The 17,838-nt window shown below is 39.4% G+C and overlaps 1 protein-coding gene across 4 annotated transcripts; it reads left to right on the top strand.

Moving 5' to 3' along the window:
* The first annotated feature begins 2,515 nt into the window (after positions 1-2,515).
* On the top strand, positions 2,516-16,336 carry rhobtb1 (Rho related BTB domain containing 1). 4 transcript variants are annotated; one of them, XM_088634922.1, is made up of 11 exons: positions 2,516-2,841; positions 4,953-5,154; positions 5,375-5,478; positions 8,719-8,904; positions 9,453-10,411; positions 10,965-11,083; positions 13,218-13,368; positions 13,772-13,860; positions 14,132-14,237; positions 14,500-14,702; positions 15,806-16,336. In XM_088634922.1, exons 2-10 carry the CDS (start codon positions 4,963-4,965, stop codon positions 14,667-14,669), a joined length of 2,076 nt encoding a protein of 691 aa, XP_088491048.1. In that variant the 5' UTR covers positions 2,516-2,841; positions 4,953-4,962; the 3' UTR covers positions 14,670-14,702; positions 15,806-16,336. The 4 variants fall into 4 exon arrangements, with proteins under 4 accessions (XP_088491048.1, XP_088491046.1, XP_088491047.1 ...); XM_088634920.1 differs by having other exon boundaries at positions 14,500-16,336; XM_088634921.1 differs by having other exon boundaries at positions 4,894-5,154; positions 14,500-16,336.
* The last annotated feature ends 1,502 nt before the right edge of the window (positions 16,337-17,838 follow it).

Below are 17,838 nucleotides of genomic sequence, written 5' to 3'. Positions count from 1 at the left end.
ACAATTGATCTGAAAACATATGTATACACATATGGAGCTGGACTGTAATGGAAAAAAAAACAAGTTAGCGATTTTGTGTCAATACATGCTTTTTTACTTATTTAAAAATCACACACAGTATGTTAAACTAAATATGAAGTAAATTCAGGAGTTAATTCTATAATGGAGGTGAATGTGCCCTTATTAAAAAAAAAAAACTTGACCAAAGATAAAGATGCAGGAAACTTTTGAATCTTCCAGTGCCTTGAAGTGATAGACAGACACATATTTAAGATTTGTGGCCCACAGCAGGCTAGTGTGCTAATGATTCTTGGCATGGCTGCCTTGTCTAGGTTTAGACATCCAGAATACTCAAATGATATACGAAAAGAATCCTGAGAGTTCTGTTGTCTTCAAATGAAACTGAGGGGCAATTGTGTCACATTGAATAAAAGCCCTGGTTGTGTGTCCTGTGTTTACACAGCAGGGCTCAGTGACTTAGGCACTAGTTTATTGGCATCGCCACAGCCTCTCTCACTCGAGATGCCCCTGGCAACAGCTATAGTGGGTTTGAAAATACCGTTACAGAACAAACTGTAAATATTTAAGTTTTGTTTATCTTTCTTTATAAGAGCAGCCCAGTACAAATTTGAACATAAGCTGAGCTTTCCCTTTTGGTAGATCTTACATGGTACAGTATGTACAGTATTGCAGAGTTCAAAGTGTATTTCTATTTTTATTTTTTACAATAAATTAATTCAAACTGCAAAATTAAAGAAGTTTATATTGACTAAAGATATTGGTCAAATTATTGGTCTTATTCCGTTATGCTGTGTTTGACCCAGCTCTTGAGCTGTGCTGATTTTAAACAATGCCTGAAAATTAATCTTTTTGTGGTTACCATTAATTAGTAATGTATTGTGCTGGCATTGAAAATTACTGTTGCATGCTACAGTATGTGCAGTTCTTGGGATGGCTTGGTATTAGAATTGTTAAATCTGTTTAAAAATGTTATTTGTGAATCTTCAACCGAATTGCTTCTGAAAGACACAGTGCCTTCAAAGGGGGTGAAAGTGATAAATGCGGTGCTTTTAATCAGAGGTCAAAGAAGCACCGAGTTAAATTAACTATGTGACGTTAATGTAGGAAAAACTGCTAAACAGCAAATCTGATTTCCAGACTCAGCTTGGTGATTTTATGAGGTTTTATAGCAGTGGTACAGCGAGGCGGAAATGGAAAAAAAGCATCTGACTGACATAATGTTACTACTCCATTACTAACTCCCTCTAAAGTTGAAGGCCTGGTTGGCACGGTTTTCAATTAGCATTAGCAAAGTTTCCACACATAAAACTGCACCCGGATTGCTCAAGTCCATAACAACAAGAAAAGGTCAGCGGTGAAGATTCCTGTTGATAAAGTTATATAACATCTTCATATCGATCATACATGCATGCACAAGGAGCATACACAGTATATAAGAACACATAAAAATGTGTGTTCATGTAACGGCATGCTGTCAGACTTGCTTGCAGGGTAGGTATTATATAAAAATTCAGTAGCGTTTTTTCTGCTTTTTTAAAAAAACACATCATGTCCCATGCAGCTGCAATTATGTAAACTGTGATTGAGGACAAATGAAGAAACTGAAATATACTATTTATCCTGAAGAAATTGTTTAATACAGCCACTATGGTCTATGTTAACAAATCAAATGCTGGTCCAGACACACGCCGTTACAGGTACTTGGGATTTTTTTTACGGAAAGAATTAAGCCATCATTTGTCTACTCCACTGACAGATACACGCCATCAACAAGCCGAAGGAGAATAAAGATTCACGCCGGTGAACCCCTTGCCTCACCGATGCGGTCGGTTGCTGACTGCGATTTGTGATGAGACTGTCTTGAGACGGTTTCATCTCTTTTCCCTTGGCTGTCACGTTTTCAGGCACTGCTTATCCGATGCTATTTACCGTGCCATTTAATGGAATCCGGTATTTTTACTTCCCATCTCATTCATATTCATTGTTCAGGTGGTTACAGGCTACGCCAGGCTGACTAAACGCGATTATATACATTTTTAAAAAGACATAAGGGTATGCGTGTTTTGGAACAAAAACACAATCATCTGCACTGTTAATGTGGTCTTGCCTTGAAATCATCAAGCACATTGCCAGACCTTGGGTGTCAATCCCTGCTGTGCACAATACAGCCGATCTGCTATTATCCTTTATCCTGTACACTTTGCGCACATCCCTGTTCTTAGGGGGAGGGTGGAAAGATTGCGTGTGGCTGTTATGTCTTTTCACATCACCAGATAATCAGAAACACATAAACATATCTTTCAAATCTGTAATGAAGTAGATCTTTTTTTGTTACAGTGCCGAAATGCTAGTTACAGGGCGTTCTTGTGCGCATCGTAGCATCAGACAGTCTCCAAGAGGCTACAGTCTGGACCACCTTGTTTTCCTGAATGAAATCTAATGCCTCACTATAAATAGAACAGGGGTCGCTGACGTCACAATGCGAGCTGCGACCGCGGTTCGACTCGCTCTCTGTGCTCGCAGTTGATCTGCTCAAAGAGCATTCGGAGGAAAACAGGGGCATACTTTCGCAGGCTACTCGAATCATATTAGATACATAGTTCTGTAATGTTCTGAGGGGAAAAAAGGGACTAACTTTTCACAAGCCGAGAGACAACAGCTATTGCGAAATGATCTTGCAGCATTTCCCTAGCTAGCGCTGGGCTGTATGGTTTACAGCAACTAGAATAATTCCATTATACACTTTGAAGTCTTGTTCTGGGTTCTGTTTTGGGTTCAAGAAATCCACACACAAAAAAAAAACACAACCCTAAAGGAACGGTAGGTGCATTTGTCATTTACATCTACTCAGCACCTTCGCTACTCTTGAACAAAGATTGGGGTGGTGTCTTAATTTGATCTAATTTTCTTAGCTGTGCTGTTTTCTGATTGAAGTTCCTTCTGTACCTGTAGTTACAGCCAGATAGCGTTGAAATATTTGCATTTTCTGTGATATTCAAGGCATTCTCCAGAAATGTGTGGCAGGATTGAACGTTGCTTTCGCTCGGCAGTTCACCCAAGTTATGCGGCTACACTGTGCAAATGAAAGAATGTGCTGTATTTTATGTGCAGTGCAAAACCAAATGTTTCGAGCTTATTACATTCGTTAAAAGTCACTATTTTCTGTGAGAGATACGCTATTGTGCAAGACGATTTGCTGCTTTTACCGCCTGGTTTTATAGGAAATACTACTGCATACAATTGCACATTAATCATTATTTTTTAAGGAAGTTGAAGCATAATTCGCTTATACTTTACATCTTGTAAGTTAATTTATATTGCAGGAGGAAAAAATAATCTGTCACGATCTTCATTCATCAGGGTTTTGTTTATACCGTGAGCGCAGTTCACCTTACACGCTGTGCTCGCTGTGCTATTTTTGACACGATTTTTGTCATTGTGCTACGAGTTGAAGGCAGCTCTGATAATTTGATATCCTGCTTTGTAAACAGATATGCGGTTGCGAGTTAACAGAGCTAGCTAACGAGGGTCTATGAACGAGGATGGTTAACGAGCTGATATAAAAAAAGTTTTTAAAACATAAAGACCTGTGCGTTTTGGCTTGCGCGCCCCTTTAATTGCTCCGATGTTTTGTTGACCTGTGTGCAGACGGGAAGATTCAAACCCGGGATGTGGAGGGTATTGGAAGCGACTGCCAAAGTGTGTTTAAGAGACGTCAGGGGATCTGCTTCCTCCCATGCTGTGAAACACTTGGTCTATGGCTTTTTGTTTCACTATGTGAGCTTTGCTCTGTGGAAATAGCATGTAACCTTCGAAGAGAATTAAAATACGCAATGATTATGAAAGTTGGTCATACACTAACGCGAGGCTTAGGATTCGCAAAAAAACAAAACAAAATCCCATCAACAAAATAAACATATGCTTCTTATGAAACCAATATTACATCGATCCTTGCTGAATACATAGGTAAACAATTACTCAATGTTCTAATGCGATTTGAAGAAGTCAGCATCTTGGGGTTAAGTACACAAACTGATCATCTGACTATTCTTTAACACAGAGCTGTGTAGCAGCAGTGTGGGGAAGGGGTTAGAGCTCTGGAGTAAATAACTGGAAGATGGAGGGCTCAGATCCTGTCTGGAGTACTGCTGCTGTAACCTTGAGCAGGATGCTTCACTCATATTACTCCACTATAATATTAATTTAGCTAAGCGAGTGCAAGTGTAAACTATTATGGTAATGCAGGCATCAACGAGATTGATAGGATATTTAGTTTTTTTTTCTATGAGAGGAACCTGATGAAATACAAATTCTATCCTAAGTGTAATTTAAAATTCATGAATTAATTTTAGAGATGAGAGGTCTCTTTGGTTGTAACATGGAGATGCAGTGAAACATTGCTGAAAAACGATTCAGAATGCCTGCTTTGAAGACGTGCAGTCTTGTCCCAGTTTTTTCTTTTTGAGTGGCATGATCGCACATCCCTTACAGACGTTTCTCTCCATATATGTCTGTGCTCTGTAAATACAGTAGGGCTTTTGGGTGTGTTTAAATTATTGCATTACTAAATAGTATATTATACAGCCATGATTTTTTAAATGAAATTATTTTGCTTTCTAAACCAGAATCTATTTCTAACCAGTTTTCTTCTAACTGTTCACTGTGCGTAGGCAAAAATGTTGCTGCTTTATAACCAAAATTACCAGTTATGTAAGCAGCAGATTTGCAGGGAAAGAAATGTCCTAGTTCAACTGGAATGATCTGCCCAGAAACTCCCTGGTCCTTACAGAGACATGGTGTTAAGGTATCGTAAACTGTGACTGATCAGAATGATCAGAATGTTCTGAAATGACTTTCGGACTGTTTCTGTAGGTATGCGAGCTGAGTTCAAGCCGGAATTATTTTGTGCGCACTCTTTTTTGTTTGGAAAGGCGCTAGTTCATGAACACCAGTATGGACTACGAAAGGCCCAATGTGGAGACCATCAAGTGTGTAGTGGTGGGAGACAACGCAGTGGGGAAGACTCGCCTCATCTGTGCAAGAGCCTGCAACACCACTCTCACCCACTATCAGCTCCTCGCAACACACGTGCCGACTGTCTGGGCCATCGATCAGTACCGGGTTTGCCAGGAGGTATGGGCTGTTTAATGCTACGAAGGAACAGGGCAGCATGGTGGAAACAAAAAAAACTATGTTAGTTAAGCTGAGTATTGAAAAAAAGCCTGAAGACATACTGTAAAAATGAGAATTCAGCATGGCAACATTTTTTTTTAATTCAGCCTTAAGATAGGCATCTTCCTTAATGTTTTGTTTAGCTTGGAAGTTTGTCTTTTGTTTTATTAAACTGTTTCAGGTCCTGGAACGTTCCCGGGATGTTGTGGATGAAGTGAGTGTATCACTAAGGCTCTGGGATACTTTTGGTGACCATCATAAGGACAGGCGCTTTGCATATGGAAGGTAATTTTCAGAGATGTATTTATGACTGCTCAATCCTTGCTTTATCAGTCTCATATGCGAATCATGAATATATCAAGGCTTAATCTCCTTTGAAATACATTTTTAGTATTCATATTAAGAAAGGAGTTCCATTTCCTCGTTTTTGGTAGATTAGATTTAGAATTATATTTAAGTGATTAAACACAAACTGAGCTGATACAAGCCCCTTAGTCAAAGATGCTATTCCTATAAAACAAAATGTACGTCCTGCAGTGTTTCGAGGATTTTGTAGAAGTTCACTAAACTGGTTTTCTGTTCAATGTAGAAAAGGAGCAGAAATTAGTTCCACTCAATGGCGTTTTTTGATCCTATTCTCTATTGAACAGCACATTTCTGTAAAATGTAATATATTGTTAAAATAGAGACAAAATTGTAAGCAATTTTGTTCACAATGGTGAATATTTCAATTGATGTCATTTTACTTGCTGTAATTTTAAAGTACATTGAATAATCACAGAAAGACTAAGATTACCTGTTGTTGTTTGTTGTTTAATGTCACATTATAACTGGGTGAGACCCTACTGTTTTGTATTAGGAAAATGGGTTTCAGTTCCTAGGTTGAACTAAGAGTTTTCTGATCGTTGTTGATTTTAAATGACTTAGTATATACTAAAATATATCTGAACAAGTATGAAATCACTGTGTTCCATTACTAGCTGGAACAAACATGTTGATCATTGAGTGTTTTGGTTAAGTTACATTTGGAAAAGGCTCGTACAACCCATTCTAAATTGGCTTACAACTAAAAAGTTTTAATTAGGCTTTTTAAATATATACAGTACATAGGGAAATATAAAAACATGGGCCAATAAACACACAATCTGATGATCTTAACACATCTAGACTCCCAACAATGTACAGTATGAAGATCTCAGATTGCCTGGTTACATGATATCTGCTCCTTGGAAGCCCAACGAAACTGGAAAATGCACTTTTCTCTCAGGCTGTGGAGAGTTCCGGCATGACCAGGGAATTTCAAGATCTGTCTCGCATTCAGAGACAAGGATTCTTATATAGAAGTGGACAGTCAGTATGGTTAGCTAACACAGACCAGGTATATATCTTTGTTAATGCTAAGGCAAAATGGATCATGCTTATTCTCTGCAGCCGGTGCTGTTGTCTCCATGCGCATTGGGCAGTGTACTTTGAACTGTTTCACCTGAATCTGGACACAGGCAATTGACTCTATCCTGTCCTTGGGCCATTCACCCTTTTAGTTGAATTAAATTGTCATGTAGTGGAGAATAATTGGTTTTATATTTTATTGCTTGCTAAAAATAAAGGCAAGTGTTTTACATCCCATCTCCACGGCATCATTTGCAATAAGAGGATTCGGGTTTGTGGCACTGTGGTTTAGGGCTTTATTGGAAGCCTGCCTGGAAGGTGCAGATATTAATAACCCCAGCTGTTGAACCTGTGCCCAGACTGCAGCTACTGAGAGATGTGTATGTCTAAGGGGAATCAAGTGCCCTCCAAGAACAGCTTTGTTAAGTTGCAGATCAGGGTGCACGTCTCTCAACACAGATACAGCCAGCAGATGACAGAGTCCTTCATATGGAGCAGTTTGTTTCTTTCCTTTTAGCTAATTGGTCAGTGAAATCAGCAGGTTTTGTGCAAAGTTTTCCTCTCTAGCATTGAAATGAGACGAGAAGGGCCCTTCTCCTATCACAGAGTCGCATGTTAGTTAAATAATAAAAAGCACTAAGAAGAGCCTTTTACTTGAATTCATGTAAATTTACTGTGGAGCTTAACTCAATATCATCAATTGCTTAACTTTCTATACCACTTGTCACTCCTAAATTGACATTTTTGATTCTTCATACTTTCTCTTTACTCAAGTATATGCTAATACTGGGGAGCAGACATGACATGAGGTCAGTTTTATGACTCAATGAAGAAGCATTGCAAATAAAGTCCATTTCAACCACTGTCAAGGAAGACCAGATAGGTGTGATGGTATTTTTTAATGCTTACTTGTTTTGATTTTGGCAGTTCTTGGCCATCACATTTAATTACCAAATCCACCTTGATGTCTTCAGCTGGGGATTTGCTTGTGTTCTGTCTCAGACAGAGATATACTCCAGTTTCGCTTGTTTATTATTGAACAGCTTGATTCTAAAGTAACTGGGGTGCAAGACTCAGTCTAAATAGTCTTGTAAGCCTCGAAAAAGTGCCACTGTAACTCTTGCTGTACCTAATGCATGTCAGTTTATCAGTCACTGAATCTCAAGCTTGGAGCTGATTTCATGAAGTATTCCTATACCTCTTGCATGTAACTAAGACATTGCAGTGTCGTTCTACTCTGTTCTACTCTGTTTCTACTTTCAGACTTAAAAAAAACTAAATACTGTACGTACCTTGCATTTATTGTATTGTAGCCTGATTCAGATTCTTGTGCAGGAAATGATCTTTATTCTACAGACTGATATATATATATTTGAACCTATCTAATTATTTACTGTTGCTTAATTTAAAAACAAAACATAGTATTGTATTGTACTTGTTTTTGTTTATAGGATTCCTTTGATCTATAAACAGGACATGGCAATGAAAGAAACTGTAAGTTTGTAGTCCTGTAGTTTCTCGTGACTCATGCTTTATGCATTTTCAGTCTGATTGCACCTGAAGTACAGTAATGTGTGGAGTAGCAGCTTAACTCGTTGCTTGCAGTGAGAACTAGTGGTGCACGACTCCTTTGTTTCCAAGATAATCAAGTAACCATACGTTATTTATTTTCTTGTGTGATTAGTAGTGTATTTCTCTGCATAATCAGTGTACTAACCTCACTCTGAAAGGTCCTTGGTATGCCAGTGGTTTGTCCAATATGTCTGCATGCCTTTTGTAATGATCTACAGTGTGGCAGTCTGAAAAAGTATTGCCAAAGGAGTCCTTCAGTGGAAGTATCAAAACCATATGATAGCTGCAAATAAGCAGGGCAATCTTTTCACAACTCAGAGATCAATGCTTCCAGTCACTCCGGCTGACATTGAAAATGTGGGATGACGTATGCATGAACACAAGTTATATTTAACTGTGGCGCTGCGTCAAAGACAGCTTGGCGTCTGTGATGTACGACACTTTGCTAAATTTGTACTGTAGCATGCAGTGTAAAGTGTTGCTTACCCCTCCCTGCCCTGTTCCAAACCTGATGCAAAATACACCTGGAAAAATGGAGGTCTTCTTCTTTTTGGTCTGTTCCAGGTCTGATGTGGTGGTGTTGTGCTTTTCTATAGCCAACCCCAACTCCTTGCATCACGTCAAAACGATGTGGTATCTGGAAATCAAGCACTTCTGTCCTCGGACACCTGTCATTCTGGTTGGCTGCCAGCTTGACTTGCGCTACGCAGACTTGGAAGCCGTCAATCGAGCACGGCGACCGTTGGCAAGGTGGGGTCTGCCGAGCGAATGTGGCATTGCTCACGTTCAGTTTGTTTCTACAAGAAACTACGCGTTGGTGATATCAACTGTGTACGCGTTTCCTGTATCATCAACATTGTCAGCCAAGAACACATGTGGAGTCTGTAAATTGTAGCATAACATGTTCTGATGTTACATGTTGCCAAGGTCAAGGTTGGAGTGATTGTTCTGTGCCTGTGGCTCTGTAATGAGGTAATTGAATTTTTTCTTTTTTCTCACTTTAAGAAAAGCAGTAGTTTCAAGATTCAAGCAACAGCTGCTTTCAATATCTGTTTCTGTTTTTTACAGTATAACGAATACATGTATAAAAGCACTATATGTCAATTTTTTCCACACACATTCAGTTCATTAATATGACTTTTAGTCCAGGTTTCTATTTCCTTGATACTGTACCAAAGTATCTCAGGTGTATTTCATGATAATGTGATCACGGGAATAGAAAATACCTTAGAAAATACATAAGCACAAATGTTTAATGAAACAATAATCAAAATAAAACTGTCTTGATTTTTAAACAGGCCAATAAAACCAAGTGATATTTTACCTCCAGAAAGGGGCAGAGAAGTTGCGAAAGAGCTTGGGATTCCCTACTATGAAACCAGTGTATTTGACCAGTTTGGCATCAAGGACATATTTGACAACGCCATTCGAGCAGCTCTGATTTCCAGAAGACACCTTCAGTTCTGGAAGTCCCATCTGAAGAAAGTGCAGAAACCCCTGCTGCAGGCCCCATTCCTGCCCCCGAAGGCGCCTCCTCCGCTGATCAAAGTCATGGAGTATCCCCCAAACAACAATGAGGGCCCCAGGCACCTGCTGGATACCCCGCTCTGCGCCGACGTCATGTTCATTCTCCAGGACCACCTTCACGTCTTCGCCCATAGGATGTACCTGTCTACCTCATCCTCCAAGTTCTACGACCTCTTCCAGATGGACCTGTCGGAGGAGTCCCCGGGGATGCGGGCGCAGGAGAGGCATGGCCGAGACCACCTGACGCGGACCCTGAGCCTGGACACAGAGGAGGACGCGGCTGTCCTGTCCACTCTCTCGCCCGGCTCCCTCCGAGCGTCTAAAAGCGACGGGACTTTGAAGACGACGTGCTTCAGTGGAAAGAGCAAGAGGACAAAGGTGTCCCTGGCGTCCTGGAGCAAGGCCTTTGTTAGCATGCATAAGGAAATGGTGAAAGCCCCTGTCACTGGTACAGCATCTTTGATGACCGTGGTCAAGATGGACTACTCTATTCAGCTGGGGCCCTTCAGTGCCGTCCTCCGATTCCTCTATACCGGTGAGCTGGACGAGAAGGAGAAGGACTTGATGAAAATCGCCCAGATTGCAGAAAGCCTTGAAGTGTTTGACCTCAGAATGATGGTGGAAAATATTCTGAATAAAGAAGCGTTCATGAATCAGGAGATCACCAAAGCATTCCACGTCCGAAAAGCAAACAGGATTAAAGAATGCTTGGCCAAGGATACATTTACAGGTAATAAATAAGATAAACGTATTGTTCAGTGTCTTTAACAACCAAGAAATGCAGTCACACAATATCAGGCAATGTTGAAATTGATTTATGTTTGTGAGCACATATGAAATCATGCACTTGTCAAACAATGAGTAGCTAACATTTAGAAGGAACAAAAGTGCTGAAATAAACCATTAGAATGACAAAATGTAAAAAAAAAAGTAATGATGGTCTTTAAATGTTGACTTGTTCGTTAAACATTTTTAAAATAAGCCAGATGAGTTAAGCTAAAGAGACTGTGCTATTAGAAGAGTGTTCTTGACAGATGCTAAGTTGTCAGGGCTGAAACATATTAGTCAGGAAAAAATTACTCACTGCCTCCGTGGTTGGCTGATTTCTGATTACTTAGATAAACAAAAAATGTGTAGAGACATTGCCTTTTTCACAGTTAATGTTTCTGAACATGAATGCATTGCAGCTTAATGCACTGTCACCCTGGATCTTCTGGTTAGAAAACTGTAATTTATGTCGGTGCCAAGGTAATAGTTAACTTGGTTTACAATATATCTGGCAGATGTCACATTCAGGATGGATGATGGAACAATCAATGCCCATAAGCCTTTACTGATATCAAGCTGTGACTGGATGGCTGCTTTGTTTGGAGGCTCCTTCATGGAGAGCTCAAACAGTGAGGTAAGTCTGAAATCCAGGATGCTGAAATTCCCTCATAAACTGATGTGTAAACTGCACGTTTTAATACCTCTTGACTCGTGAATGGTAACTGCCAGTCTCCAGACAGATGGTTCTGGTACTCTCAGCAGAAAAAGAGGAGTTTACAGCCTGCTAAAATAGCAGTTCCATATTACCTCATCGTGTCATCATTCTGTATCATTCAGCTGGTATTCTTGTGTCCTTGACTTTACAGAAAACAACCACATAAAATAGTAAAGGGTCAGCATATTATTTAGCTGGGCCAAATCTTGAGCAGGATGCTTCAGTTTCAGCTGAAATTAGGAAACAGGATTTCTTATAAATTAGGGCGGTTTTATTTTAGCATTGCTATGCCCTACTTTTATTTTAGAATTTAGTGCAGTAAAATACATCCCTTTGATTTGATGATTTTCTACTTTAACTCTTCAATGTTCTACAACCTATTAAGCATCTGTGCTTGACAAGCTTTGCATAATAAGACTGTAATTATAGTAAATTTTCTCAAATATGCTGAAATGATTCCAGTCTAAATTGTCATATAAATTATAATTTCCTTGCAGACTACAGAAAGGCCTCAGAATTATTATAATATTGTGAGGCTAGGTGTGCCCCTTTTTGAATTTTGTTTCATAGAAGGAGGGCACAAGGTTGAGATCAGGGGTTCTGGCTGAGATTATTGGGAGTATTTTCCAGAAAGGGGGTAAAATTATGCTGTCATTGCTCTTCAAAAACAATAAATTGTTATGGAATGTATAGTAAATGAAGCCGTATGTTAAATTTCTATATATATAGAATGGTATTTTATTATTACCTTCTTGCTTTAACAATGCTGTCTTGCTGTAGAGGCACAATTGAACTGATGTTTATAGGTTGTGGTTAGACATAAATCTCTAAACACTTGGGAATTGTTTCATTTTGACCACTTAAGTAAACAATTTGTTTTGAGTTTGGTAATTTGGAAATCATTTGGGAAGTAAATTTGAACGCTGTGCTGAATTGATCTAACATCAGTATGTTCCAAGAGGCCGTCTAGAATGACCTAGAGAAACTTCTGAATTTGGACTTTTTGGCAGGATTAGGGTTGGCTAGACCTGCCAGAAGGTATAATCATCTCAAGACAAGCTGTCAATAAATATGCAACCCTATGATTCTTAAGAGAAAATACACCTGACATAAACTGTATATTAGGCTGCTCTTTGCAACCTTAAGTACTGTAAGATCTTTAAAAAATCAGGATTTAAAAGGCCAGAATTGGAAGCTGAGCAAACAGAGATTATGGATTAAGAGGCTGCAGCACCGAATGGATATTTGAACTCAGCTAGCCATTGATATGCCAGTGCCAATTTTTGATCATGTATAAAATAAATGCCAGATGCAATTTTAGTGAAGTGTCATTTCAGCCCAAGAGACACAAACCTTTATTGGTATATAAACTCTCTTGTGCTGTAAAGTAATGTGCTCCACTAACCCCTCAGCAAGAGACTTGTTGACTTCTAATCATGTTAGTTTAAATATGGAATAAGCCATCTCAAGAGGCGTTGTTGGGAGACCTTAAAATATTAGGACTGTATCACGGTGTTATTCTATTTAGTATTTGTCTTAAAGATACAGAAGAGTTGCTTGCATTTAGAGGATATGTTTTTGTTAATATACAGTAGGGGATACTACAGAATGAACTACAATTCGTGCAGTACAGCCTACTGTGGGGTGATAGGCACACTGGTATTTTAAACAATTGAACCTCTCCCTGCATGTCCTGTTTACATTGCATTGCATAGCTAGACATGAAATGCGTTAAAATTGTTTGGCTGTAGATTTCAATTTACACACATCTAACTGATCTGGTGTTCAGCCTCACCCAGACAGAAATGTTATTCCTAGCAAAACGATAGTACCTACCAGCAGTGATTTTTTTTATTAACACCTAGAGTGAGAACATCTGAGCTGCTAATGGATTTTTTAAATCATAATTCTGTTGCCATCCCGAGACTAAAAATAACTGCAGTCATAGAGCCAGTGCTAAGCAGCAAGCAGGAACAGTCTGTCTTTTTTCTTGTGTACAGTATACAGTTGTGCTCCCTCCCAACCTCCTTCATTTTCTGTGTGTGTGTTACAGGTTTACTTTCCCAACACAAGCAAAGTGTGTATGCAAGCAGTCTTGGAGTACCTATACACCAATCAGCTGGCTCCACTGGTAGATCTGGACCCAGTGGAGTTAATTGCACTTGCAAACAGACTGTGCCTTCCCCGTCTGGTGGCCCTGACAGGTCAGTAAAGGCTGCTCGTCTTGGGCTCCATTGGGAGCTTTAAGGAAAGGCCTCTGTAGAAATAAGGTTTTATGTATGTACCGGTTTTGTGGAGCTGAACATGCTTAGCGCCATAAAAGGAGTCTCAGTTCTCAGAATTCTCACAACTGAAATACTGGGGCAGTTCTTTGCATGCACAAAGAAATGTACAATACTCTGACTGGGCTCTGAGCACACATTGAGATGAGATTTTAAACTGAATGGATGAGTGACACTTGTTCTCATTAATATCTGTTAAAATTCTAAAGTGAGAGGCGTCCTTTTCACATTGATTGGGATGAGAAGGCTGATAGCTGACATATTTATGAACGAAATGATAACACCCCCACTCAAAGTGGTTTAACCCCTTTTTTGTTATGAATAGAACAATATGCTGTGAATGAGCTTGTGAAAGCAGCAAGAGATGGAATTGATGTAGATGGAGAAGTACTCACTTACTTGGAACTGGCTCAGGTATGCACTAAAATGTTACTGCCTGTTATTGACTACAAATGCTTTCTGTAACAGGGTTAATGAAACTCCAGTCATTTCTAACTTAGTGATATCTGTAACAATCCAAGCTTGTTCCATGTATTTAAATCTCCTTCAGAATTAATTTTATTACTTTTCAAAAAGAAAATGCTTTAAGTTCCAACATAATCACTGGTGATAGCTGCATTTATTTGGCCAAACAGATTCTTTGCCCTCTGCCTTTAATCTTTGATTCTGCTTGTTCTCCTTCCAGTTTCACAATGCTAGTCAGTTAGCAGCTTGGTGCTTACATCATATCTGTACCAACTACAACAGTGTCTGTGCCAAGTACCGCAAAGAGATCAAGTCCAAATCACCAGGTGTGTCTGTGTTTCTTCTCTGTATCCAGCTGTAGGTTAAAGTGTGATCATTAGGAGACAGCAAAGATAATCCTCAAATTTCAATTTCTGGGATCAGGAACTGTCTTATTAATATTTTTTTTCTTGATCTACCACAGTGTGCTGCTACAGCACTATTTCATACTTGAATCCTTTGTTAATGGCCAGACATTTGATACCGTCTTAAACCAAACAGAAGTACTGTATAGTGGCATCAGCTTCTGCCATTATTGCTTTTTAACAGAGAACCAAGAATACTTTGAAAAGCATCGCTGGCCTCCTGTGTGGTACTTGAAGGAGGAGGATCACTATCAGAGAGTGAAACGAGAGAGAGAAAAGGAAGATGTGGTCCTGAACAAGCATCATTCCAGACGCAGGTGGTGCTTCTGGAGCAGCCCCTCCACAGTTGCCTAAGAAAATACCTGCAGCTCAGCAGCCTCCGTATTTGTGCATTAATGACATGTTAGAAACTCTGGTCAAGTCTTTTTTGTCCTACTCTTCAGACGATGTATCTGTTTATGCACTGACATTTCTACTACAAGTTATTGGGTAGTAACCTTGTCCGGTTTGAAGCACAAATTTGTGTACACACAAAGGAGAACACAACAAAATATAGACTCTGTGTGTCTTCTGTCACTTCAGCTGTTTTGCACAGCTTCAGTTGCAGGTTGTCTTTAGGAACTGTTTTGATTGTATGTGTTTTTATCTTTTTAACATTTGCTGCTTTAGGATGCTGTAAAGAGGGCATAGCACCATCTGGTCAATGTACAGTTCACACAAATCAATGATAGCATTTTTACAATTACTTTAGTAAACAGGTTATACCAGATATAATTTTACATTCTATTGATTTCATGCTGAGAATGTTTCATAGTACTTGGTGCCATTTATCAAGTGGAATGGTACAAACACTTAAAAATACTAATATTAATGTTTAACCAGCGTTTGAAGCATTAAAGGAAAAAAATACAAACATAATAACCCTTTTTCAAGGGGTGACAATAACTTTAAGTAATTTTATAAGGTTTCATTTTTGAATACGCACTGAGAACAAAATGCTGAAAAAGGTGATGTCTGTGTTTGCTGTAGCTGTGTAATATCATGGTTGTCACTGCTTTAGTACAGAATGTATACAGTTTGCAACAGCCACAAATACTTTAACCCTGGAACATGTCTTAAATATCAATGCAATAACTTTGGTAACTGGGCCAATTTGTGTCTGCTAATTCAAAACAGATTATGAGCCAGCAAAGTATTAGCAAATATCAACTGGAGCTGGAGATCCCAGTGAATTTATTGCAGAACTAAAATTATTTTTGTACAAATGTCAACTATACTCTAGCACTGTATTGACCTCTGTAGCTTTTGAGACATTTATTTCTGATGATTAGAAGGGCTTAGTGTACATACAATATATAAATTAGTTCAGGGTTAACATGGACCTAAACACAACACAATACAACTGAAACTTATATATGTATATATTTATGTCCTTATTATCTGGCTGGTCTTTATTTGATTCTTTCGTTGTTGTGATTTGCACCTTTCAGAGGCTTTGCCATACTGTATAATCTGAGAGCACCTTCGCAAAAATGTAGGCAGTTCATGCGAGAAGATTACAACCGGAAGTTTCTTCAGGAACAAGAATCCTACGTATATACGGTAATTGTGAGCAAACACACATATAAATATAAAAATCTGTAGACAATAGCTTCAGTTATTCCAATGTATAAACTTCAGAATTGTGATATATCCTATATCTGAATTGCAAGTAATGTGGCTTTAAACCTGAGGATAAAAAGGGGCACACTGATACTTGAAAATGTATGTTTGATTTTCATTGGTAGTGTAGGTTTACTTTAGGTTACCAAAGCTTTGTTGAGATTGTCATATTTACTGAAACCATGTGATTGTTATCAATGGGTATATGGAATATTAATATATTATTGTCATAATTTGCTAAAAACCAAGTGGCTGGTTCATTTGGTTACTGCTGTCAAATGCCTTTGATCTTGCTGGTCATTATCTTTGAAACTGTTCTTTTATTTTTTTTAAATAAATTATTGATTTAACTTCTACAAGCTTTCCTCTGGATCAGTTTGTTAAATGCTTTCTTCTGTGGAGCCCAGGTTATGAAGATTTTACAACTGAAACATAAACCACATTTCGTTCATACTGGGCTGAGGAATGAGGTGCCCAGGCTTGCTCTTGAAATCGACAACCCTGAGACCCCTGAACAAGCAGCTGCACGAGATCCTCCAATCAGGACAAGAGGCAGCTCTTTACACAAAGGGTGGTGATGCAGTGCAGCTAATTTGGTTACTTGTAACTAATTTATCTGATGATCAATTATTTTCTCCCAGGATGCCCAGATTCCAAGTACACAAACCAGTCCTTGGAGGTTTATCTTCTCGGAGGTTAATCTATTCAGATGTCGTAACTGTTGTCTGCAGCTGAGTTTACAAGCATACTCAAGGGACAAATTATTACCCCCACCCCCCTAAGAATGACGCGCTGGGCGCCTCTGGGAGCAGCTTTGACTGGACATGTCATGCATGCAACAAGCTCTGTAAAGATTTCCCTCCTCCTAGCTGGCAGGATTGAAGCTGTGATGAGGGCAGTGGAGTCTGGGATTTGAACTGGTACAGTCCAGCTGTTGGCTGGGTGTGCGAATTGTCCGGGCCAGGTAAAATGACGGAAGTCCAGCTACTCATGCCAACCACATGTTCCCTGACACTAATATATTCCTAATATTTTGGCCAGTGAGTGTAGTTGTGACTTTGGATGCTAAAGGAAGAGAAAGGGAAGCTGTTCCACTACGAAAAACAGCTGTTCCATTTATTTCTGGTCAAGAGGCACGTCCTTCATCCCTGATATTTAATAAACAGGAAATACTTGAATGCTAAAACCAAAAGTATACAAATGAACTGCTTCATTGAATAAAACAACAGGTATATTTACAGTATTTTAAAGAGTTTGTGTGTGTCATGACGGCCTCCTTCAGCTAGCGGTTGCCCTGGGAAACCGTCATATTCTTATGTCGGCTCACGGTTTTCCAAGGTCTTGCTGCTCTGACTGGATCACCTTTTCATGATCCCTGTTAATTAGCTTTATTATTCAATTCACACTTTTCTATATAAAGCCCAGGCACTGCTTTGATGGCACTTCAGCATTTTTTCACAGCACTCTGATTTTTACTTGCACCTCTGTCTCACTCTCCACATTTATTTTGCTGAGCCAGAGAGTATTTACCCTGCACATAAGTTGCAGTCTCAATAGTGCCCTGAAACCAGTTTGGTCTTTTTTTTTCAGGCTCGCTATCCAGGTTTTTTCTTTACCCCGTTTTGTTTTTTCTGACCCATGGGCTGTGCTGCAGGTTTTTCCCTCAGCTCCAGTGTTGCCTGGCACACACATCCGTTGCTCTGCGCAGCAGTCTCAGTGGCCTCAAGTCTGGTCCTTCTAAGCCATCCAACTCCTTTCCCAGGAAGTTCGCAACTCAGTTGCTGCCGTACACGAGACTCCCTGTTTTAGGATTGTTTCAGCAACCCCGGCTTCCAGCCTCCGCTCTGCACAGCAGCCTCAG

The sequence above is a fragment of the Lepisosteus platostomus genome, chromosome 6 (assembly GCF_059453375.1).
Source record: "Lepisosteus platostomus isolate fLepPlt1 chromosome 6, fLepPlt1.hap1, whole genome shotgun sequence".
NCBI lineage: Eukaryota > Metazoa > Chordata > Actinopteri > Semionotiformes > Lepisosteidae > Lepisosteus > Lepisosteus platostomus.
The sequence above is the reverse complement of the archived record's forward strand: the minus strand, read 5'-3'. Positions and strand labels throughout refer to the sequence as shown.